The sequence below is a fragment of the Symphalangus syndactylus genome, chromosome 16 (assembly GCF_028878055.3).
Source record: "Symphalangus syndactylus isolate Jambi chromosome 16, NHGRI_mSymSyn1-v2.1_pri, whole genome shotgun sequence".
Classification (NCBI taxonomy): Eukaryota; Metazoa; Chordata; class Mammalia; order Primates; family Hylobatidae; genus Symphalangus; species Symphalangus syndactylus.
Window position 1 is genome coordinate 100,978,606 of NC_072438.2, and position 24,220 is coordinate 101,002,825.

A 24,220-nucleotide genomic window follows, 5' to 3' on the forward strand; every position below is an offset into this window, starting at 1 on the left:
GGGAGGCAGCTTGGGGAACGGTGGCGGGGCAGCAGGAGGGTTGGGTGGACTCAGTGTCAAGGTCAGGATGCACCGAGTCTACCGTGCAGTGCGTGCTCTGAGCCACTCTTATTTCCTCTAAGTGAGGTGCAGCTGGCACCCAGGGAGCAGCACACATCTTAAATCTTTGCCGGGGGAGCTCTGAGCACAGGCAGGCCCAGGAGCCCTTCGGGTCGAAGCATGACCATTCTAAGCCCCGGAAGCCGTCTCTGCTGCACAGGGACTGCCGTCTGTGCTGGTGTGCGCCCCAGGGCGGGTCCTGCCTGCCCTTGAGCATCACGTAGACAGCATCATGCCGACCTCCTCTTGCCCTGCAGCCCGCGTGTGAGATCATCCCTGGCATGTGTGGTGGGCACTCCCTGAAGGGACACGCCATCTGTGGCCCGTCGCCCACTGCCCTGCTGATGGGAATGTGGGCTGTGTCCAGTCTGGGCTCCCAGGAAGGCCTCTGTGTGTCTTTTGCTTAGTGACTGTGTGTTTCTGTTGAGAGTGGGGTTTCTGGGTGGTGATGGAGGCGTGTCTGTAGTTTTCCATAGTGGCCCTGCATTCCACGGGCCTCCAGTTGTGTGGGGAGGTACAGCGGCTGTGAGCATCTGGCCAGCACACCGTGGTGTCCCCGGTACACTGCCGACGGCGAGCGTCCCCGGGCGAGGTGGCATCTGCACGTGCTCCTCCGTGTTAGTTCAAGTCTTTGCCCTCTTGCCCTCTGGGTTCGGCGTTTCCTTGCTGGTCTGTAGGCTGTCTTTGTGTGATCCGGACACTGCCGGGGGGTGCCCCGTGGACGGCAGGTGCTCACCCAGCTGCACCCGGGCTTGCTCCCCTGCCCTTGAGAGCGTCTTCTGAGGAAGAGAAGTGTGTCATTTTAGTGAAGACCACTTTGTCAGCCTTTCCCTTATGAAGAGCGTGTTTGGAGCTGTGGTGGGGTCTGCAGCCATCATTCTGAGTGTGAATCTGTGCTCTGTGGCTTTGGGGCCGTGGAGGGGTCTGCAGGCTGTGCTACCACAAGCGTGGGCCACCCCAAGGGGTCCCCTCAGCCCCAGGGGGATCCCCTGCACTCTGGGGGTGAAATTCAGGGGACCTGGTCAGTCCCTGCCAGCTGGGCAGAAAGGCCCTTGAGTGACCCCAATGACAGGCAGTTGACCTATGGGGGTCCCAGCTGCCTCGGCCATGGTGACACCTGTGCACCTTCAGCCAGCACAGACTGGATTTTTGGGGGGAGGCAGAAGCAGCCACGGGGAGCAGGTGGCCTGAGGGGAGGCCCGAGGCCACAGAGCCCAAAGCTGGGCACTGCCCCCCAGCCCGCCCATCACAGGACAGTGCCGGCGGACCCCATTTGTCCATTGCCTGGAGGGAATCGGGCGTGTTCTGGTCTGCACCCTGAAATGCAGCCCTCCAGAGCCACCGCGTGCCTGGGATGGGGCTGTGTGGGTGGGGAGCCTGGCACAGGGGTGACTGGAAAGGTGCTGGGGAGAGGAAGGCAGCCCAAAGCCCATCGCCCCCGTGCTTCCTGAGACGTTCGCTGCCCGACGTCAGGGCTGAGCCTCACTGCCCACCCAGGACCACGGCACGATGGGCGGCGAGCCAGCTGCACACAGCTGGAGGGGGTCATGGTGCAGCCAAGGCAGCACCAGAGCTTTCCAAAGGGCGTGTGTAACCTCGGCATCACCCAGGCAGGGATGTGTGCATGCCTGCGGCGTCCCCTGGGAGCTGGGGCCCTAGCGGGTGTCTGGGTGCTGCTGTGTGGGGTGGGGTCAGGGGATCCTCACCTTTAACGAGTGCTGGCCCCGGTGAGTAAGTCCAGAAAACTCACCTCAGAAGGGCTCTGGGAAAAAGTGGCGGTAACTGAGGCCGGGCTTTGCAGTCCAGGTTCCCAGCTGCATGTTTAGAAAACGCGGGGGAGGTTGCGCGGGTGCTTCTCTGATCCCACCAGAAAGCTGTAAAATGCAAAGCTGATGGCGGAACAGCCTTAAAGCTCTGCAAAAGCGTCTCCGGCCCCTGCCTGTGTCGGCTCTCATCAGGAAGGCTTCAAGCTGCTGCAGACTGAGGGTGTGCACACCACATTCGGGGCCACAAAACCAGGCAGGGCCCTCCTTTTGGGAGCAGTCATCTGTGCCCCTCCCTCTCCCCCAGAACATTCCTCTGGGGAGGTCTGGCTCTGGGTGCTCAGTGTGAGTTGTGAGCCCGTCCTGCTGAGAGGTTGATGTCAGCGCCAGCTCTGCCTCTCCCGCCAGCCGGCCCAGAAGTTCAGCGAGACGCCCCCACACCTCCCACAGCCCTGGAAGAAGCCACTAGAAACAACCTCAGTACCTGCAAGGCTGCGGGGCCGGCACATTTGATGTTATGGGCACAGTTGTTTACTGTTGTCTGGGTCCCCCACACTCTCTGATGTTTAATTGGTTCCATTAGAAATGGGTGAGACCAGGCCCTCTGCGGCCTGTATCAGGTCCAGGATTTCTCCTTCCTCCTGGACTCATTCGAATTTCCTGGCAGGAGGCATCCCCCGGTCTAGAGAGGGGAAACTTCCCAAGACCTTTCACTCCCAAGGACAGCTTCGGCGGCCTTCGCATTTGGCCAACAGCTCATCTGTGTCTGGCGAGGGCGCAGGTCTGGGTCACACCTATTTTTTAGAGAATCCCTGGCGCTGCTGCCAGGAAGACTCTTCTGCCGGGTCTGGATGGCTGCCAGGCCTGCCCACGATGTTCTCAGATTGCACTGAAACATTTCCCGCGTGGGATCTTCTTATCTCTCTGTTCAAGGGGCTGAGGCCCATGGACTCCCCCTCATGTAACTGCCCGATGGGTTCACCTTGCCTGCTGCCCAGACAGAGCTGATGGATCAAGACAGGGGAATTACAGTGGAGAAAGAGTGATTCACGCAGAGCTGGCTGTGCAGGAGACCGGAGTTTTACTGTCACTCAGATCAGGGGAATCACAATAGGGAAAGGGATTCACGCAGAGCTGTCTGTGCGGGAGACCAGAGTTTTATTATCCCTGAAATCAGTCTCCCCACACATGTGGGATCAGTTTTTTTTTTTCTTTTTTTGAGACGGAGTCTCACTCTATCCCCCAGGCTGGAGTGCAGTGGTGCGATCTCAGCTCACTGCAAGCTCCGCCTCCCGGATTCACGCCATTCTGCTGCCTCAGCCTCCCGAGTAGCTGGGACTTAAGGCACCTGCCACCATGACCGGCTAATTTTTTGTGTGTGTATTTTTAGTACAGATGGGGTTTCACCGTGTTAGCCAGGATGGTCTCGATCTCCTGACCCCATGATCCGCCTGCCTCGGCCTCCCAAAGTGCTGGGATTATAGGCATGAGCCACTGCGCCCGGCAGGGATCAGTTTTTAAGGACAGCTTAGTGGGTGAGGAAGCCAGTGAGCCAGGAGTGCTGATTGGTCAGGTCAGAGATGAACTCATAGGGAATTGAAGCTGTCCTTTTGTGCTGAGTCAGTTCCTGGTGGGGGTCACAAGATCAGATGAGCCAGTCTATTGATCTGAGTGGGGCCAGCTGATCCATCTAGTACAACAAGGGTCTGCAAAACATCTCAAGCATGGATTTTAGGAGCAGTTTAGGGAGGGTCAGAATCTGGTAGCCTCCAGCTGCATGACTCCTAAACCACAATTTCTTTAATCTTGTGGCTAATTTGTTAATCCTACAAAGGCAGTCTAGTCCTCAGGCAAGAAGGAGGTTTATTTTAACTATAAACTAAGTTCCTCCCAAAGTTAGTTCAGCCTACGCCCAGGAAGGAATAAGGACAGCTTGGAGGTCAGAACCAAGATGGAGTTAGGTCGGATCCCTTCCACCAACGGTGATAATTTTGCAAACCTGGTTTCACTAGTTGCTCCGTTGCTCCATCTCAGGCTGGTAGGAACCCCTTCCCTGGCTGCCTCCCCAGCGAAGGCTGCGCCCCTACCCCCGCAGACCAGGCCCAGCTCACCCCAGCCTGCTCAGTGGCCCCTCGAAATATGCCCCCCACCAGCCCCCCGGCCCATCCCTGCGGCTCTGGGGTTTGAGCAGGACCCTCTGAGGCTCTGAGACAGAACCAGCAAATCCCTGATGTCATGGTGTTGCCAGGGTTGGAGGCGGCATCCATGAGGGTTGGCCTCGTCTTCCAAACCCAGCTCTTTATGACGTCTGAGAGAGGATTGGCCACACCATGTCCTGGGCTCTACTTCCGTTTCTGAAGGGCTGTGTGTCTGCCAGGTTGGGAGGTTTTGAGCCCATCTGGACCCTGGCACAGCCTTTCCCCTGAGCCAACAGCAAACATTTGCCCAACGTTCATGGGAAAGAAGTCAGCTATGGGGCAGGAGCGAGAGCTGGCGGGGGGTGGGTGGGCTTCTGCAGCTTGGACTTCAGAGGAGATGCGACCCTTCCCCGTGTCCGCAGCTCACGGGCGTCCACGTGAGATTCTGAGTAACATTATGTGAGTTACACTTTGAGAGAAGGAAAGCCACACATGTGGTCTAAGAATCCTGGAACCTCCTGAGTGAGGGGCAGAGGGTGTCGGCCTCGTCCACGGAATCTTCCAGAGGGAACTTGAGCGAAGACTCAGTGTCCCTGAATTACAGGACTGAGAGCTTTGTCGCTCAAGCTTGACCTTCTGTTGGCGTCACTTACAGTCTCAGACACAGACGGTCTCAGAGCTCTGTGGGAGGGGAGGCCCCTTCTGTTCCCAGATTCAGCTCCATGGGATGTGCCCCTGCCCAGCAGGCACAGGACCCGGGAGGCTCAGAACCCCACGTACCCAGCCACTGTGCAGACAGGCTCCCCGGCGCCAGCTGAGCCAGGCCCACCATCCACTAGGCCCAGGGGCCGTGCCCTGAGCAAGCTGGGGGTGGAGAGGGTGGGGGCAGCTTGCAGTGCCAGCCTGGGAAGAGCCTGGCATTGTTTGCAGAACCCTTGGGACAGGGCCGCATCTTCAGGGGAGATGCAGCCGTGGGCCTGGGGCTGTGGCTGGGGTCCTCTGTCATCCCTGCCTACCACAGCTCCCTTAGAGCCCCCACAGGTGGTGGTGGGTGTGGGGCTTTAGGGCCACCCTGGCCATGGGCAGAATTCTCGGCCCCGGGCAGGACTCCTGGGCAGGGAGAGTGCAGGTCGCACAGGCGGCTGGAGCCTCTGCTTCCTCCACTGATGTCCACACACCCCACCCTGCCAGGAGAGGCTCACCACATTTAAAAAAAAAAGTTTTGTTTTTTAAAAATAACTTTAGCCTTGGGTAACTGGGGCCTCCCTTCCCTCTCCTCTGCCTGCTTCCCCTTCCCTCTCCTCCCGTCCCACCTCTTTTCTTTCCCTCCCCCCTTCCCCTGCTTCTCCTTCCTCCCCTCTCTTCTACTCTGCCCTACTCCCTCTCTCCCCCTACTCACCATGGGTGCCAGGCCAACAGGCAAGAACCTGGGTGGGTGCCCAGCCCTGCCAGGCAGAAGGCGGGTGGCTTTCTGGTGAGGAGGAGTGTGGGGCCTCCAGGGCTGGCCTCCTCCAGGTGTCCCCTTCCCTGGACACGGAGCTCTCCACGGACGCTCCGCCTGCGAGCCCCACCTGCATCCTTCAGCCCTGGAGGTGCGCCTTGCCTGGTACCCGACAGCAGGTTCCCAGCCCAGAAGGATGCAGATGGTGCACCAGGAGATGAGCCCCCACCCTAAAGGGAAAGCAGCAGTGGACGGGGGGGACCCGCGGACCTGGGGAGAAGCTCTGTGTGCAGAGGCACACAGACACCTGGAGGCGGCCTGCGCCTGGTGAGAGCCCTCCCAGGCCACAGCCCTGATTCCAAGCCGTGGGCACGAGCGGCCTCCTGGCTTGGAAGCTGGCATTGGGTGTCCATCCTAATCAATTAGAAACTCCACCCCAGGGTGGCAGGCAGCAGGGACTGTTCCGAGAATCTACAGACAGAATGTAATCACCATCGACTACACTTTCGCACTAAATCCCAGGGTTCCCCTGGCTGTGCCCTGCACACGGCCAAGAGGCCATCACAGATGACCAGGCATTTGAAGAGGCTCCCTGGGCAAAGCTGGACACAATGCTTGGAAAGGGCCCTAATGGTGATCGACTGAGACCCACCCATGTGTTTCATCAGCGACATATAAATACACTTGGGAGATCGTCGGGAATCAATTCACCGCTGTGAAAACCGACAAATGAGGGAAAGGCACCCTTGCCCTGCCTTTCCTGTGGGCACCATTATCCAGACGGCCAGACAGACAGGACGAGCCTCTCCCTCCAGTGAATTCATGACGAAGCCACCACGCACTGGAAAATCACCGTTTTGCTCCACGAATCTGTCGATTCAGACATCAAGCACCAACGACTGCGGACGGAGGAGCTACCACCAGACAGTGCGTGGCTCCCTCTGAGAGCCCCCGGCCTTGCCAGGAGACTGCACCCGGATCCCAGCAGGCCCCTGGCTCCAGGTGCCCACTTTCAGGAGGTGCAGAGGCCTGCACCGAAAGATGCAGCTCCAACCCAGGCCTCGGGCACCTCCATGTGTCCGAGGGCCGCTTCCTGAACAGGTGCCGGGTACAGAAAGGACAGAGGGATGGAGGTGGGTAGGAAGAGAGTACTGAAAGTCACACGATGCACATTTAACCCCAGGCTGCCGCGTGGGAGGATATACGTGGGCATGGACACCCACGGAGCGAAGGGAAGAGCCACCAGGCCCCTAGGGATGGGCTACTGACAGGATGGGAGGGGCCTGCAGCGGCTTCTGGGCTCTGGCAAGGTTCTCTGTCTAGACCCGCAGGTGCTTACAGGGTGCTGATCCCTGTCACGACTCACCTGATTAGAATGCAAAAGGCAGACCTCACCCCCCACCCCAGGTCTCCCATGAGTAAGATCTAAGATTTAAACAAGAGAAGCCACCCGCCTTCTGCCTGGCAGGGCTGGGCACCCACCCACGTGCTTCAGCCATGACCCCTGGTCCTAGTCAAGATTTTGTAATCACTGAGAAGACCACCCTTGGAGCTGCCGCAGGACCCCAAACTCCTGGGCCTCGGTTTCCTCGTCTGTAAAATGAAGCTGATGAGTCCTGAGTCCGGGAGCTGGCCCTGGCCACAGACCCTCCAAACCAGCTCCTCTGAAGGTCCACATCCAGCACGTGGCGGGCAGCTGGCCCTGGGGTCCTGGGGTGTGAAGCGGAGCCTGGACGTGCGACGGGAGCCTGCACATCTGTTGCTCCTGCTGGCATCACTTGGGAAAGCCTCATGCCCACCCTGAGCTCTGTCCAACCCTCGGGAATAGCGCTGGGTGGCGATCAGGGTTGAATGTACAGAAGCCCCTGCTGGGGTGACTAAGGAGAGGATTTACCCAGCACCCTAAGTGTGAACCCTATAATTGACCCCATTGGGCACTTCTGTTTCCACCCCCTGGATCTTTTCAGCAAAGCCAGCTCTCCTCATAAGGATGCCTGGGAACCATTTTGCCTTCTGGGGAGGTGATTTCCTACCTTCCGTCCCGCTGACCTAGGGAGGCAGCTGACCTAGCACCATCCACGGCCCTGAGCTGCCTTTGGTGGGAGGTGGGATGAGAGTGTGGAGCAGGCACAGCTCCAGACACCCAGGCCAGAGGAACCCCCACCTCTGCAAGGGCTGGTGCTAGATGGGCGACGTTCCAGGAGGGGCCCAGGCCTACAGCTTCTGCCCAGAAGAGTCCATGAGGCAAAGGGTAGAACCCTGGGCCACCCCAGGGCACGACTGGCTTTACTGGAAATGGCTGGAGAGATTGGGCTTGCATTCCTTGAACCCACAGAGCCCCGTGATCCCACAGCCTGGAGGCCATCACTCCCCTCCAGCTGCCTTTTAGGATTAGACAGGCATGCTGCTAAAACATGGCCAGGCCATGCCCGTTTTCCACGTGACAAGGGGCTGTGGCCGTGTTTGCCCACACCACCTGTGTCTCTGCTTTGTTGCTGTACAGCAGGTGTGGGTGATTATGAATGAAGGCTGACTCATTGCACCTGTGTGCCATAGCATTTTAGCCCAATTCCTCATTGACGGACATCTGATTGTTCCGTTTTTCATGAGTCATTTGTTGAGAAATGTGCCAGGTGCTGGCCGGTGGTATCCTGGTGTCCGCCTGGCGGGTTCTGCAACTCCACCTTCCCTGCATCACCCTGTGAGCTTCTGGAACATTTCCCAAGGAGGGAAGGGAGGGTTCCAGGCCAGGGGCCATGGGGCACTCCTGGGGCAGGTGTGGAGGAGACTGGGGTCTTTGTGGGTGGTATCTGTCATGGCGGGCACTCCCTCTACTGGGTTAGTTCCCTAACCTGGAGCTGGACCAAGCTCTGGAGGACCCCACCCCCAGGCTATCCAAGGCTCTTTCCACTGGAGATGCCTTCGCAGCCAGGCTGGGCTAGCCAGCAGCCAGGCTAGGAGCCCAGGGTCTCAGCGGGTGCTGCCTGGAGTGGGTGGGCGGACTGTGTGGGAGGTGGGTGCTGGAGGATGGCAGGGGGGAACGGGGGGGAACAGGAGGGGGAAGCAGAAGGGGTAGGGGGCTGGAGCAGGAAAGGGGGGGCAAACAGGAGGGGGTGCAGGAGGGGGGCGCAGAAGGAGGAGGGGCCCAGCAGGAGGGGGTGCAGAAAGGGCAGGGGTTCCAGCAGGAGGGGGTTCATAGGGGCAGAGGGGCCCAGCAGGAGGGGGTGCAGGAGGGGTGCGGGGGTGCAGGAGGGGTGAGGGGTTCCAGCAGGAGGGCGTACAGAAGGGGCGGGGGCTGGAGCAGGAGTGGGGGGTCGGGGAAGGGGACAAGAGGGGAGGCGGGAAGGGGGGCAAGCAGGAGGGGGGCGGGGAGGGCGGGGGGGTTCCAGCAGGAGGGGCAGGGGGCTGGGCGGGGATTCGCGGGCTCTGCGAGGGTCGGGGGCACAGGCAGCGAAGGCCCCGCGTCCCGGGTCGGGGCGGTCGGATGGACGCAGCCTGGGTTGGGGTCCCTACAGGAAGTCGCCTGGCCCAGCTCCGCGGCAGGCCAACTTTTCGTGGGGCCGCGGGGCAAGCAGGTGAAGTCACGTGGCCGGGGGGGCGGGGCGGTCGGACCCCGCCCCTGCGCCCAAGTCCCGTGGCGTCGGCGGGAGCCGCGCAGCGCGGGCCGGGCCGAGCCGGGGCAGGGACTGTGGGGTGCAGGCGGCCATGCCCACCAACTTCACCGTGGTGCCCGTGGAGGCGCACGCCGACGGCGGCGGGGACGAGACTGCCGAGCGGACGGAGGCTCCGGGCACCCCCGAGGGCCCCGAGCCCGAGCGCCCCAGCCCGGGTGAGCGCGGCCGCACCTGGCCGGACAAAGGCCGAGCGCCCCGAGCGCGGGTCTGGGCCCTGCATCCGGGAGCGGAAGCGGGCGGCGGGGCTGGGGGTACAGGAGGCGCCCCTTCCCGCGCCCCCACCGCCTGTTCTCGGCCCCCCACGAGGGCCCCCACCCCACGTTAGTGGCAGGGCTGGGGGCGAGGGGCCCTGCCCAGGCTCCCGGTACCGTCAGCTCGGGTGGGACCGGGGGCGGAGGTGTGGACGCCGCTGCTGGTAGCCATGGAAACGGGGAGGGGCTGGAGCGCGCCTCCGGAGGGAGCCCGGGTCCCTGGGTGGTCCCTGGTGGGACAGGGGTGTTGGTGGAGACCCGGGCGGTTCAGGAGCCGCAGCGTCCTGTGTCCCCCGCGCTCTCCCTTCCCCTGCGCCGCGGCCGTCCGGTAACACTAGCCCGGGCCGGCCCGTCCTGCCCCCGCCTGACCCTGGAGGAGCCGCCCACCCCCCAGCGGCGGAACAGGAAGGACTGCGCCCTGGCTGGGGAGGGGGCAGCCGCCGGGGCCTTGCTCAGGCCGCGTCCTCCGTGTTCCCGTCCCCCGTTCCGGGAATCTGGACGTTTCCAGCACTTTCACTTTCTCTGGGGGGTGGGGACGGGGCTGGGGAGAGAACCCCCCAGCCCTGTTCCCTCCATCCTGGCTCCAAATCCCAGTTACTCCCCGGTTCTCAGCCCCCTCTAGAAACCGGAGGCTCTTAGGCCCTTCCATCCGGAGTCTCTGAGAAGGTGTCCGGACTCAGTCCAGCCCCCACCCCGAGTGCTGGCTGTGCCCGCATGTGCCCGGGTCTCATGCAGTGGGTGGCGGCCTCCCTGCTCCCTGGCAGTGGAAGGATGGTGAGGTCTGCCCAGGGACAAGTCTGGCGCCAGACCCCAGATCCTTCCTAACCCACCATCCCGGGCAGGAAAGGCCAGACATCCCCTCCAGGCAGTTTAGGAACCCGGGGACACGGGTGGGGACCCACCGTGAAGGCACTGGCCTGGTGGCCTGGGGTGCGTCATCAGGGTCCCCGTGGCGGGCGAGGAGTGGTCTCAGCCTCCTCTGCACAGAGGTCAGCCCAGATCTTGGAACTGGTCAGGCGGGGCGCCAGGCTCAACACCAGGTGAAGTGCTAAGCAGGGTGCATGAGTCCAAGCCTCTTCTCTCCCGTCACCACCGCCGAGGCAGGAAGCACCAAGGAGGGTGGGCCCTGGCGTGGTCTTTCTGTGTGAGCTTTGTAGCAACGGCCGCGGAGGCTCAGAAGGAGCCTCTTTCCGCGTGGCGGCCCCTTCTCAAGGATGATCAGGTTCACTTTTCTCTCTAGAATGTGTCATTTGCTTTTAAGCCAGAGGGAATTTTGTGCTTGTTCGTTTTCTTGTCTCTTCTACTCTCAAGGCTGTTGAGCGGTGCCCTGGGCCTGTGTCTGCCCAGCAGGCAGTGGCCCTGGCGGAGCGCTGCCCTTGTCGCTGCCTGCGCGCTCAGGTCCTGCTACAGGCGTGTCAGGAAGCTCCCTGGCCTTCATGAAATCGAGAACAGGAGCGTGTGGGCCAGGTGTGGGCTTCTGGACACTTTTGAGGGTGGCCCTGTGGTGTGAGCTGCACTTGGGAGATTTTTCCAAACTGGCAGAGAACTTGCACCTGGGGCTTTTGTGCTGGACCCGCTTCCTACTTCCACAGAAAGGGCCCGGCACCCAGCCACTGCCAGGCTGTAATGGGCACGCAGCTGCCCTTCAGAATCCGCTTGATCACATCCTGATCTTCAGCCCACAGAGGTGCGGCGAGGAGTCCCGTGATAGGCATGGAGCCTGGGGAAGGAGGCACAGGCTTTGCTTTTTGGTGGTGGGGGCGGGCAGGGCTCCTGCAGAAGGCAGAGCCCCTCCCAAAGGCCTGCTGTGTGGGGTCCACGCCACAAGGTCACAGGCCAGGTCCAAACCTGTCCGGCCACGGAGTTTCCAGCACCCAAGTTCTTCCTGACTCTATTGCCGTTCCCCTGAACGGTCTGTGGAGGTACTGGGGCTTCTGGGCTGGCGCCTGGGTGACGGCGAAGCGAGTTTGGGGGGCCTGGTGGGCTGCTCCTAGGCACTGCAAGGTGGGCGTGGAGAGGGCGTCCTGAGCCACCCCAACTTGAGCAGCGGCCTTGGTGTCCCGAGCCTCGGTTGGGGGGTTCTGGGGAAGGAGGGGTAGATGCTGCTGTCCAGGCTGCCTGGCTCGACCCAGAGCCCAGCAGGGTCGCGTCTGCCCAGCCTGGCTCTGGGGGCCTCCTGTCCCCGACCCCTGCAGCTTCCCTGCTGCTTCTGGCGGAGCCTCTGCGGGAGGCGTCCTGTCCCCGGGATGGGCACTGTGCCCTCAGCACTTCTTCGGACTGAGCTTTTATTCCTGGTTTTGGGAGGCATCCTGTCCCCGGGATGGGCACTGTGCCCTCAGCACTACTTTGCACCGAGCTTTTGGGAGGCATCCTGTCCCCGGGATGGGCACTGTGCCCTCAGCACTTCTTCGGACCGAGGTTTTATTCCTGGTTTTATTTTTATGTGAAATACCTCGTCTTGAAATGAGAAGGACGTGTTAGCCCTCAATTTCTCAGTGGGGTGGTTTTTTGAGAGTCGGAGGTAGGAGGACACTTCTGGGGGCCGGCTGCGTCTTGTCCGACTTCAGGGTAGAGTGGGTTTTGTGACTGACTTGGGGGAGCCTACCCTTCCTCCGTGACCATGTCAGGGTAGACTCACTCTTTCCCAGCTTGTAGGGGGTGCGTCCAGGGGCCTCGGAGACCCTGGGAGGGGTGGGAAGGGAGGGCTGGCTGGTGCCCCGGCCTGTCTGGAAGGTGCAGCATGCAGAGCCTCCGGCAAGGCCCCGCAGGCCCTGGCCACCCACTCTCTAGGAGGGACTTCCACTCGTCCGGGGCTCCCTGTGCTGGGAGAGGGTGGGTCCTGCCTGGCACCCCCAGGTCTCCCACCCTCAGCTGGGGCTCTGCCAGGTTTGCTGGGAGCTTCTTCCTGGCTCGGGCGCCACTTCCCTCTTTGGGTTCCGTTTCTGAGATTTTCCACTGTGGCTGAGCTCGTGTTGGTTGTCTAGGGGAGGTCTTGCCTCCCTCTGCCCCTAGCCGCTGACAGAGACCCGGTCGCGTGGTCAGCGGCCTGCCTGTTCCTCCTGCTCCAACTACCTCCCGTGTCCGTGTTGGGAGCCCTGTCCCAAAATCTGAGGACAGCGAGAGCTGCCGCTTCGTCCTGGGCCGTCCTTGCCTGTCAGGTGCTGGGTGCCATGCTCTGCACTGCCCTTGGGAACGGCGAGACAGTGCACGCCGGTCATGCTGATCTGGGGTCCCCTTTAGGGATGCAGGGACTTGGGGTATCATGCATTAGATAGGGGGACCACACACAGAGCGTCCAGGTTCTGTCCTGCCGAGTAGGGACAGAGAGCTCTCGTCCCCAGATTTCAGGAGGGCGCTCCCAACACGGACATGGGAGGCAGTCGCAGCAGGAGGGACAGGCAGGCCGTTGACCCCGCGGCTGTGCCCAGGAGCTCTTGTAGCAGCTGGGCACCGCCTTGCGGGCATGGAAGGTCATGGATATGTGGTGGGCAGGCAGGGAGGCCACAAGACATGCATTTTGTGTATCAAGTTCCCTTTTTAAAACCAAAGGAAACAAAAGATAGACAGGAACGTGGTGGCTGCTGGGCATCCAGGCCTGGGCCTATGCTTCCTCCTGTGCCCGAGATACTCCCAGGCTGTCTCCGGGCAAGAGGCTCTCCTTAGCAGGCATGCGGTAAAGCATGGTGCTTTAGGTCAGCTGGCTGGGTCCATGTGTGCGGGCACCTGTGTGCCTTGTGAGTGTGCAGGTATATCCACGTGTGAGCCATGTGCTTGCAGTGTATATGTGCACATGTATGTACACTCATGTGCATACATGTGTGCACTGTGCTCTTGCACAGCTGTGTGCTGTGGGCATGCTCACGTGTGTGTGTGTTTGTATCCCGTGGCAGGTGGAGGGGCTGGGGCTTCCTCCATGGCGTGTGTGTGTGTGTGTGTGTGTGTTTGTATGCCGTGGCAGGTGGAGGGGCTGGGGCTTCCTCCATGGCGTGTGTGTGTGTGTGTGTGTGTGTGTGTGTGTGTTTGTATGCCGTGGCAGGTAGAGGGGCTGGGGCTTCCTCCATGGCGTGTGTGTGTGTGTTTGTATGCCGTGGCAGGTAGAGGGGGGCTGGGGCTTCCTCCGCAGCAGAGGGTCACACGGTGTTGGGTGTTGGATATCCGTTCCTTCCCTGGGGCTAGGCCCATCTGTGAGTGGCCAGGGGCTCCCCCTCCTGGTGTGGCCTCGTGTTCAGGTCTGAACCTGCTCCTGGGCCTCTGATCATATGAGGAGACCTTTGCTTCATGGACTGGGGTTCATGATTTCCTCTTCTGCAAAGCTCCCCAGGCCTCTCTGAGTGGGCGAGGCCAAATGGATTCCACGGTGGTTTTCTGTCTAGCGCTGGACACCAGATCCTCTTCTTAAGAGTGCATGGCTTTCTCAGTGCCTCTCCTGTGGTCTGGATGGCCGTCGGGAAGGTGGTGCCAAGGGGAGGGCCAGGTGCTCAGGCCTGGGTGCAGGGCGGCTGGTTGGAGCTGATGCCACACAGGTTTGCTTGGGATCGGTGAATGTCGGCGACCTTGCCAGGCGGTGGCTGGAGTCAAGCAGAGGCACCTGAGGGACCCTGAGGGTGAGTTGGGGGCTGTCCTCCCCTCATGCCTGGCAGTGAGTGGGCCGTGGAGTGAAGCCACCTCTGTCAGGACCTCTGCCCTTTGGACGTGGGGCCACGTCCTACACAGCTCCCTGGACCTGACCCAGGGATTCCCAGATGGCCCAGGCTCCTGCATGGGGGATGGGTGGCCTTCGTAAATCACAGAAAGTGACCTAGGTGGGCCTCAATCACTGGAGAGGTTTATTTGCCAAGGTTAAGGATGCGCGTAACACAGAACCACGGGAAACTGCTGTGATCCGGGCTTTTCTTCTCAAAGAAGGCTGAGAACTTGAATATTCAGAGGGTAAAGCATGCGTATTAGGGGAAGAAAGAAAGAGAAAGAAGAGGGAGGGCAGATAAGAGGCAGGCAGTGTTTGATCAGCATTCACTGAACCTGTGTGTTACACGTGGGATAAAGGAAGAACCCCTCACGCCTCACGCTCAGTGAATCTGCACATTTATCTACGACACAATCAATATGGGGTGGGCGAAGCAGTCAGGACACAGTCAATACGGGATGGGCGAAGCAGTCAGGACACAGTCAATACGGGGTGGGCGAAGCAGTCAGGACACAGTCAATACAGGGTGGGTGAAGCCGTCAGGACACAATCAATACGGGGTGGGCGAAGCCGTCAGGACACAGTCAATACAGGGTGGGTGAAGCCGTCAGGTGTGCGTTTGCCTCTGGTGAGCAGAGTAGCGACTCCTGGTTCTGTCCTTGGTCCCACACCCGTGAGGATGAGCTGTCATTTCTACCGTCAGGGTGAGTTTCGTCGCAACTGCTTTAGCGTAAGGATCCTGTGGGTCCTGAAATGTGAGGGAGGCCTGCAGCTTTCGACACAGGAAGAAAATGGAAGGCAGGTTGCGTGACCCGGTTCCCAGCCTGACTCTTGCCTGTGGCATTGTGTGCTTGGGTCCCGAGATCCTGAGATCCTGTTTTCCTTTCATACCTTGGACCAGGGAGGCTTCCCAGGGCTGCCGTCCTCAGGCACTGCAGACAGATCCTGACATGGCACCGCCGGGCACAGCGCTGGGAGTGGAGGTCAGCCCAGGGTGACCCCCCGGCTGTGAAGGACACGAGTGGAGCCGACACCCCAGTGATGGATTGCCTCTGTGAGGCCGGCCGGCTGCCCGGAGGGCTCTCCTGTTACCATCCCTGTTGGAATATGGATTTTCTTTTCTTTTTTTTTTTTTTTTTTTGAGACAGAGTCTCACTCTGTCACCTAGGCTGGAGTGCAGTGGCACAGACGCAGCTCACTGCAACCTCCGCCTCCCAGGTTCAAGCGATTCTCGTGCCTCAGCCTCCCGAGTAGCTGGGACCACAGGCACGCACCACCGCGCCTGGCTAATTTTTGTATTTTTAGTGCAGATGGGGTTTTGCCATGTTGGCCAAGCTGGTTTTGAACTCCTGGCCTCTAGTGGTTTGCCCACTTCAGCCTCCTGGAGTGTTGAGATTACAGGAGTGAGCCACCATACCTGGCCAGAATATGAATTTTCTAAGCTGTGCCTTAGACCGAGGTCTGGAGGGCAAAGTTTGATGTTTGACGTTAAGTATTAACCACAGTTCCTGGCTGGGTGCTTTTGATTTCAGCTCCATCAGCTCAGTGTTTCTGGGGGTGGCTCCCAGAGTCGTTCTGTGACGGCTGCGTGGTGGGTGGGGCAGGAGTCCCTGGGTGCTGGGAAGTGTGAGGCCCGCCAGGGGCCTTGAGGGGCAGACCTCCCCCTGTGGGGCATGGGAAGCCCGTGGAGCCCGGTGGGGCTGGGCGTGGACGGCATTCAGGAGTGGACCAGCTGGTCTTCAGGGCAGTGGGCTGGGCTGGGGGCATCTGGGGCCTGGTGAGCAGCTGGCTGGGGGCCCTCCTGGTAACTGACATGGGGGGCTGGTCCCTTTGGTCTTCCTTCTCAGATGCTGGGGACGTGCCGCCCAGGGACGAGGACAGAGCACAAAGGGTTAATACCTTTCCTTTATGAAGAAGGGGGAAACTCCCTTTTGGGGGCAGAGGCCTGTTCTGTGAAGATAAACCTCTGGCTTCAGCGCAGCAGCCTGAACGATGAGCTGCCTGGCTGGCCATGCTGTCCAGGCCCTGCCACTTCCCCTGTTCGTGGCCGCTGACTCCCCAAGGGTCCTGGAGCCTCTGGCCGGGAGTGCCGGGGGGCAGGCCCACGGCAGGGTCCCCTTTGGCTGGTGGGTGACTGCAGGACCTCACCCCTGTGGGGAGGGGCGTATGCTGCCATTGCAGGGGTCTCGGGGTCCGAGTGCTGCTTGCGGCCCTGGGCTGTGGCGTGGCCCCCCCATCCTGCCAGCCTGTGCCTGTTTCCGCTCTCTTCTTGGGCGTTTCCTTTTGAGGAAACAGTTGTGGGGAGGAGAGTGCTGTTTCTGAATCACGTGTGGACCTGGGGTGGTTTGTTTCCTGCGTTCTGGAGTTTTCTTGGGCAGCACCCCACACGCACCCCCCTGGTGGGCCTCGGCTCTGCGGGGAGTGGTCCTGGGGTCTGGGATGAGAGTGGGCCCCGCCCAGGCCTGTGTTGACCCCTGGAGTCGGATTGCCATCCACTGTGCTTGTTACAGCGGCTTTCGGAAGTTAGGGGGCTGGGACCTGAGCCCAAGGCTGGCCATGGACAGCCCCACGCAGCATGCCCGTGTGCTTGGTTGGCGTGCCTGGTTTGTGTGTCTGCCATGGCCTGGAGCTGTCCTTATGCTGGGGTAGCCCCGCTGGCCCTCCCAGCGTTCCCGTCCACTTAAGTCCCGTGCATGGGGGATGTCCACCTTGCAGACGTGCAGCCGGGAGGAGGATGTTAAAGTGATCCTTGCACATTTGCTCTGTGCCTCAGTTTCCCTTGGCAGGACCCTGTCACGAGGGTGGCGGTGGCCGTGACCTCTCATCTCCTTGGCTCTGTCTGCAGACCTCTGGCGCCAGTGGGTCGGGCCTGGGCTTTCAGGGAGGCTCAGAGACGCCTTGGGCAGTCACTGGGGAGGGATTGAGTGGAGTGGAAATCGGAGGAGGGAAGTGTGCCAGGCCAGGCCCCTCCTGGGTCCCCTCCACGCCGCCAAGGGTCCCCGACCGCAGCCCAGAGGGAGCCTGTAACAGGAGCCGCCCTGGGAGGGCCTGGCAGGTGCGCTGGGGGCCCTGCCTCTCCAGCCTTCCTTCATCTCTGCCCCTGCAGGCTGCCTGGGCCCCGAGTCTGGCACTAGGGGACCCCACGGCCCCTCCATGGCTCAGACGTCACTCTGGCTGCTGAGGGAGGAGGCTGGACCAGGACCAGCAAACAGCCACGTGACAGAGGGTTCGGGAAGTGAGTTCACCCGAGGCCACCTTCCCGCGAGCAGGCGTGTTCTTTAGATGGAAGGGCTGTAGTCCCAGTGCATGCCTGTGTCCTGGGCACCCCGCCCCGTGGGTCGTGCAGTCTGGGGGCTGTAGTCCCCGGGACTTTGTGCAGATGTGTGTGCTGCAGGTGTGTGTGTGTGTGTACACGTGTATGTGCGGGTGTTGGTGTGTGTGTGTGACTGGGTATGGGTATGCACATGTGAGGACAGGTGCGTGTGCAGGTTTGCGAGGTGAATGTTGTGTGTATGAATGAGTGGGGAAGCGTGTGAGTATGGGTATGGAGAGTGTCTTAGTGTCTTACGTGTGAGCATATTTGCGTGTGCACATGGAAGTGCCTATCTGTGCATCTGTACACGTGCATGTCTCTGTGCATGTGAGTGTATGTTTTGTGTGGCATGTGTTCATGTGTGTCTGGCCATAGCTTGCCAGGACCTTCCAGCCAGGCTTCCTTGCTCCCGGTGCCTCTGACGGTGAGCTGGGATCTCCCGGCGCTCTCCTGGTTTACAGGATACTGGCGGTGGTGTCTGCACAGACTGTTGGGATGAGGTCCCTTCGGGAATGGGTGATGAAGGGCCTGTTTTTTCCTCAGAAGGCAGTGCTGCTTTAGCCAGAAACTTGTGCTGGAAGCCTGAGAGCTTGCCTGAAGCCCCCCATGTCCCAGCCTGAACACTGGGCCACTCTCATCCTGTGCCCCTGAGAGCCTCAGTTTCCAGATTTTAGGGCCCACACAGCACAAACTGTGAGGGGCAGAGGGAGGGCAAGGGCCAGGGGTTGTCAGCTGGCGTTCAGATCCTGGAACCTAAACACACTTTATTTCAGTGCCTGGCACCTTGACAGGGAGCCCAGCCTCCAGGCAGTGGCGTAGACAGGGGGTGCTCCTGGGTCCATTCAGTTTCGGGCTGTCCCCAGAGGCCACGTGGGCTGATGCCACTGGGTCACCAGGTGGGACTCATTCTGCTGCAGGTGCCCCTGTGGCTCCAGGGGAGGGTGGCCCCTGGACCCAGGGGACACACAGAGCCAGGCCTGAGAACCTCCTCGAGTGCAGGGAGCCAGGAAGCCTGGACCTGCTTGTCCCCTGCCCCAGGCCCAGCGCCTCTCTGTGTGCACAGGTCTGGTGCCGCCCGCCACTGCTCTGCAGAGCTGGGTAGCTGGATGGACCACCCACGCTGGAGGGCAGGAAAGGGCGGAGGCTGTCGGACCTGGCTCCAGCTTCACGGCCCCTCCTGCCTGTCAGCTGCTTCCGGCTGAGGCTGAGTCTAAGAGGACGTTCCCAGAGCCCTTTGCGGAGAATGGCTGTAAAATCCCAAAACGCGGGAGGAAGAGGGGAAGGGATGAGCCACCGACAAAGGGAGGAGGTTGTGCCTGGAGATAGGGAGGCCGATGGAAGCATTGCGATCTCAGAGGGGATTCGGGCCAATTAGGGAGGTGAGCCAGCTTCTCCCTGCAGAAACTACCCATGAACGCACTTCCCAGGCCTGGATCGGGATGGGTCAGGGATCTGACACGCAGACTCTCACTGCCTCTCTGGCTGGAGGGGCTGTCTGGTCTTTGCCCTTCCACCTGCAGCCGCCTCCTTCCCTCTCGGGGTGGGGACACAGCCTGGTTGGACAAGCCCAGGAGGCTGCTCCCCAAGGGCCCAGCCCATCAGGATCTGCTTACTGACCACAGGGTCTGCATTCACTTTGTTGATAAGGTGTCGGGAAAGCTAATCTGGAGTGAAAAACAGACCAGAGGTTGCCTCTGTGGCTGGGGGGCTTGGCAAGGAAGGAGCTGGGGAAGTGGTGGGAGGCTCTTGGTAGGTCTGGTGGGCAGGGGCAGGCCTTTGTTAATGCTCAGCAGATAGACGTTCTCTTGCCCAGGCGGCTGCAGCCAGAAAAAACTCAGCAAAGCGGCTCCGGAGGGCCACAAGGCTGCTCAGTGTCGGGGGGTGGAGGGGGGTCGGGGCGGTGGTGGCCACTGTGTGCCGTGACATGCATCAGACCAGGGCTGTGCGGGGTGGATCTGTGTGTGGACAGCTAGCACCCGTGGGGCTGCACAGGATGTCTGCCCACTTGCTTACCTGGGGTCGTTTTATAGTAAAATGAAGAGGCAGAAAAAACAAGATGAGAAAAAACTGACCTGTGGCCAGTTCTCCAGGCCAGGGCTTGACCTCGCCGCCTTCGTGGCTGAGGAGGAGGGCAGCATTGGTCAGCCTGGTGTGTCTGGTTCTCCACCAGCGGCTGTCGGCCTTTGCTGGCTATTGGGAGGACTCCTCCAAGGTCTCAGGGGCCCACCAGAGGCTGTATAGTTCTGGGGCCTGGACCAGGTCAGGCCTGCTGGCCAGACGCCATCATTCCCGGGCATGTCTGCTTGGGGCAGGTCCTGTTGGGACGCTGGCCCCTGGGGATAGGTCAGCCTGGTGCATGGGGTTCATGAAGGCACCAGACAAGCTGTGAGCAGAGCTGCTGCTGGAACTGCTTTAAACCTGGAGGGACGGGCGCCAGTGACAGTGACCGAGGCCCTGTCCCGGTGCAGGTGGGCAGGGCAGTCCACCCAGTGCCAGCTGCTTAGGGCCGCTCGGGGCAGGTGATCGAGGAGGGGCCTCTGGGGAGAGGCGCTGAAACAGGCTGTTCCCAGGCATGAGGCGGCCGAGGCCGGGGAGAGCAGTGCACGCAGCTGTGGGGGAGCTGGCCACGGGTGCAGGCTCAGCTCGTCGAGGGCTCCTGGTGGGGGGTCACCATGCGGAGCCACATCCCTACAGGCTCATGTTTCACCGCCTCTTCCCGGGTGTGCTTTTCTGTCCTAGGACACATCCAGGATCCGACATGACAGACGCCAAGTTCCCACGCCGCCTCGGGCTCCTCTTGGCTGGGACGGTTTCTTGGACTTTCTTTTTTTGGTGACTGTGGCAGTTTTGGGGAGTCCTGGTCCGTCTTAGAGAATGCCCCTCAGTTGGGAGGTGTCTGGTGTTTTCTTGCGTCGTTAGCCTGCGGCTGAGTGTTTAGGGGAGGAAGACCCCAGAGGACAGGCGCCCTCCCTGCACGCGGCGTCTGGGCACACGCATCAACAGGACTTGGCGTGGTCTCCCCGAGGGCTCCGTCATCCTCCTCTGTTACCCACGAGTGTGGTTCACCTTCCTCTCCCACCCCAGCCAGGCTTCTGGACCCTCGTTTGGTTTTGGTTCCCACTGTTGGATCTGGGCTTGCCTTTGGGGCCTGCTGTGCTGTGGAGTAACCCAGGGGATCTGGGGGCTGCTGTGAGACCATCAAGCCTTTGAAAGGCTGTGCAAAGGTAGATGACAGGCGGCTGCGGGTGGCCCAGGGGCCAGGCGGCTTTTACAGGGGCTTCTGGCCGGGTCCTGTAGATTTTTAATTCCGACATCATGTCTGCAGAATGAAGCACTGTACAAGCCTCATCAGGCAGCGCGGAAAGTACCAGCCCCTGCCGTCCCGGTGCTGCCCGAGGATGAGGGACATTCGTGGATGATTCACGGGCTTCATGAGCTATTTGCAGACACCCGCCCGAGTCTCCTTTAAGGGGAAATTCCTGAGCGGCTGCCTCGCTCTTCTCTTCCGAGGCATGTGGGAGCCCAGCCCGACCGGGTGGGAGGAGAGGGTTGAAATGCCATGCCTTCCTCTTCTTGCCCTGGATGCTACTGGCTGAAGGAGCCTCCTTTTAAAGCCTTATTAGTCACGTTTCTCAGTGATAACAGGAACCGTCATGCGCCATCAGGGTGCGAAGTGGGGCGGCCCAGGCCTGGGGGACCCTGGACTTCCGCTCCCCACTCCTGCCCCACACGCCCGCCGGAGGGGACCGTGGTGTTTGTGCAGGGGCCGTTCCTATCGCTGGTTTTAAGGTGTCCCGAGTTTTGCTGCACTTGGTTTTGGGGAGACCACGAGCTTGGCACAAACTGAGATTCCCGAGTCAGCCTTTCTAAGCTGTCGTGGGCAGGCCACGGCTGTGATGTAAAATGTGAAAGGAGCCGGCCTTTACAGGGGTTTCTGTGAGGTGAGTTCAGCATTTCAGTCCTTAAATGTGGAGACAAGTCAGAAATGGGTTTATCTTCGGGAGGAGGGAGGGGAGGTGAGTTTTGTGGGGGTCGGTACCATGGCTCATTCTGTGTCCTGGCCGGAACTGGGATCAATCCTCTGACCCGCTGAGGATGCCTGCCGTCCCCCAGAGGAGGTGGACCGGGTTAGGTTCTGCCGTCCCCCAGAGGGGGTGGACCGGCTCGGGTTCTGCCGTCCCCCAGAGGGGGTGGACCGGCTCGGGTTCTGCCGTCCCCTAGCCGGGGTGGACCGGGTCGGGGTTGGGTTGATGTCTGTACCCCGCTCCTGCCTCAGGGCACGCGGGGTCTGGGTGCTGCTCTTTGTCCCGTGGGGTGGGGTTTGGCTGTGGGGAGACTTGATCTGGGTTGTTGGGTCATCCCTCGCCCCCGCTTCACCCTGCTTGGCAGAGGCCACCGGTGCATGGCAGGTGCACCACCGGGGCCTGCCCTGAGGGTTAGACACTGTGGGCCACCCGGCAAGGACCCTGCCCGTCTCACCTTCCTGCACCGCACGCCCAGGCTTTCCCCTGTGTCTGTTTGTCCTCTGAGCCTTCCGGTCATCATGAATGTGCAGAATGACGAGGGAGGAGGTGCTATCCCAGGCGAGCGGCTCTATCCCCAAAACACAGGCAGGGCTCAGCCAGAGGAAAACTCACTGCCCTTCACAGCAGCGAGGCCTGCCGATGTCCAAGTCCAGGCCAGGGAGCTCAAGGGACGCAGCTGGGTGTGCAGAGGGTTAGAGGGGGGCTGGGCGTGCAGAGGGTTAGAGGGGGGCTGGGCGTGCAGAGGGTTAGAGGGGGGCTGGGCGTGCAGAGGGTTAGAGGGGGGCTGGGCGTGCAGAGGGTTAGAGGGGGGCTGGGCGTGCAGAGGGTTAGAGGGGGGCTGGGCGTGCAGAGGGTTAGAGGGGGGCTGGGCGTGCAGAGGGTTAGAGGGGGGCTGGGCGTGCAGAGGGTTAGAGGGGGGCTGGGCGTGCAGAGGGTTAGAGGGGGGCTGGGCGTGCAGAGGGTTAGAGGGGGGCTGGGCGTGCAGAGGGTTAGAGGGGGGCTGGGCGTGCAGAGGGTTAGGGGGGGCTGGGCGTGCAGAGGGTTAGAGGGGGGCTGGGCGTGCAGAGGGTTAGAGGGGGGCTGGGCGTGCAGAGGGTTAGAGGGGGGCTGGGCGTGCAGAGGGTTAGAGGGGGGCTGGGCGTGCAGAGGGTTAGAGGGGGGCTGGGCGTGCAGAGGGTTAGAGGGGGGCTGGGCGTGCAGAGGGTTAGAGGGGGGCTGGGTGTGCAGAGGGTTAGAAGGGGGCTGGGCGTGTAGAGAGAGGGTTAGTTGCCTGGGTGTGCAGAGGGTTAGAGGAGGTGGCTGGGTTTGCAGAGGGTTGAGGGGGTGGCTGGGTGTGCAGAGGGTTAGAGGGGGCATTGGATTTTTAACGAAGAGTCTTTTGACTGGGATGGCATTGAGCCCATGACGTCCCTGGGACACACTCTTGGTTCAGGTCTGACCTGGCTGTTTTAACCAGATAGAAACGTTTGTGCGTCTCCCAAGTGGGCACTTCCATCCTGCTGAGAGCACGCTTGCTGTGGCCTCCGTAGAGACCAAGCGACACTCTTCTCAAGAAAGCGAGGGGAAAGGTGTTCTCTTTAAAGGCTTGAAGGTTATAATCATGGTCTGAGGCTGCTTTTGGTAACAAGAACATGCTGGTGGCTGAACACACGCTCATGTGTTCAGTGCAGTCCCCACGTGGGAGGACCAGCCACACCCTGCTTTTGTGTGTTCCGTCCCCCTTTTCTGCGCATCCTCGCACTCTGGACTCATCATCTGTGTTACTTTAATAAGCAGCGAAAGGACAGAGTCATGCCTTGCTGGCCCCACACGCAGGGCTTTGTCGTGAGGCCGCTGGCGCACAGCCCTGCACAGTCGGACGCACGGATCCCAGGTGTGACCCTGTGGCGGTTACATCGTAATGTTTTCTAAGTTTAATGAATTTCTGGGTACTCATCCAACTGAAGCAAGTTGTTCTTAGTGCTTTTTTCCAACTGCATGTGTTGCCTGTGGGGAGCTTGTGTGTGTGTTTTTCGGAGTGTCCTTGGGGCCTGATAGGCGTTGCCATCTTCCCAAGTGGGCCGCGCAGAGGAGACACTGCAGTGAGCAGGGGTTGCTGCTGCTGGGAGTGTTGGAGGCGACGGGAAGGACGTTCGTCCCCTTGGTTTGAGCGAACGTGCTTGCTGTGTACACGTTTTTCCTACTTGCGCAGTTCGGAGAAGTTCAGATAAACAGTGGTTGCTTGCTGAACGCAGACATAGTTACATACGACGACCCCAACCACCAGTAAACCTGTGCTTTCCAGAAGGGACGTGGGCCGGGCAGTGGAGCACCAAGCTGCACTCCTGGTGGAGAAGGGCAGGCAGGGCTGAGCCTCCGCAGCCGCGCACCCTTCCTGTGGGGAAGAGAAACTTGAACCCAAGCAGCTGCGACTTTGTCCAAGGTTGTCTCTGGGGGTTGGCTGCGAGGGAGGGAGAGCCTGAAACCCTTGGGTCTCTCCCTCCCTCCCTCCCTCCGTCCCTCCTTCCCTCCCTCCCTCTGTCCCTCCTTCCCTCCCTCCCTCCTTTCTTCCTTCCCTCAATCCCTCCCTCCCTCCTTCCCTCCTTTCTTCCTTCCCTCCCTTCTTCCCTTCCTCCCTCCCTCCCTCCCTCCCTTCTTCCCTTCCTCCCTCCCTCCCTCCCTTCTTCCTTTCCTCCTCCCTTCCTCCCTCCTTTCTTCCTTCCCTCCCTTCCTCCCTCCTTCCCTCCCTTCCTCCCTCCCTCCTTTCTTCTTCTCCTCCTCCCTCCCTCCTTTGTTCCCTCCTTTCCTCCCTCCCTTCCTTCCTCCCTCCTTTCTTCCTTCCCTCCCTTCCTT

At 60.8% G+C, this 24,220-nt stretch overlaps 1 protein-coding gene across 2 annotated transcripts in view; it reads left to right on the forward strand.

The window, feature by feature from the left end:
• The first annotated feature begins 9,065 nt into the window (after positions 1-9,065).
• SLC12A7 (solute carrier family 12 member 7) overlaps positions 9,066-24,220 on the forward strand; it is a 60,538-nt gene continuing 45,383 nt past the window's right edge. Inside the window, exon 1 of one of the 2 annotated variants that reach the window (XM_055245839.2) lies at positions 9,066-9,270. In XM_055245839.2, coding sequence (XP_055101814.1) covers positions 9,147-9,270 — 124 coding nt within the window. In that variant the 5' untranslated portion in view covers positions 9,066-9,146. The remainder of the gene's footprint in view (positions 9,271-24,220) is intronic. The other variant, XM_063619597.1, reaches the window with a different exon arrangement.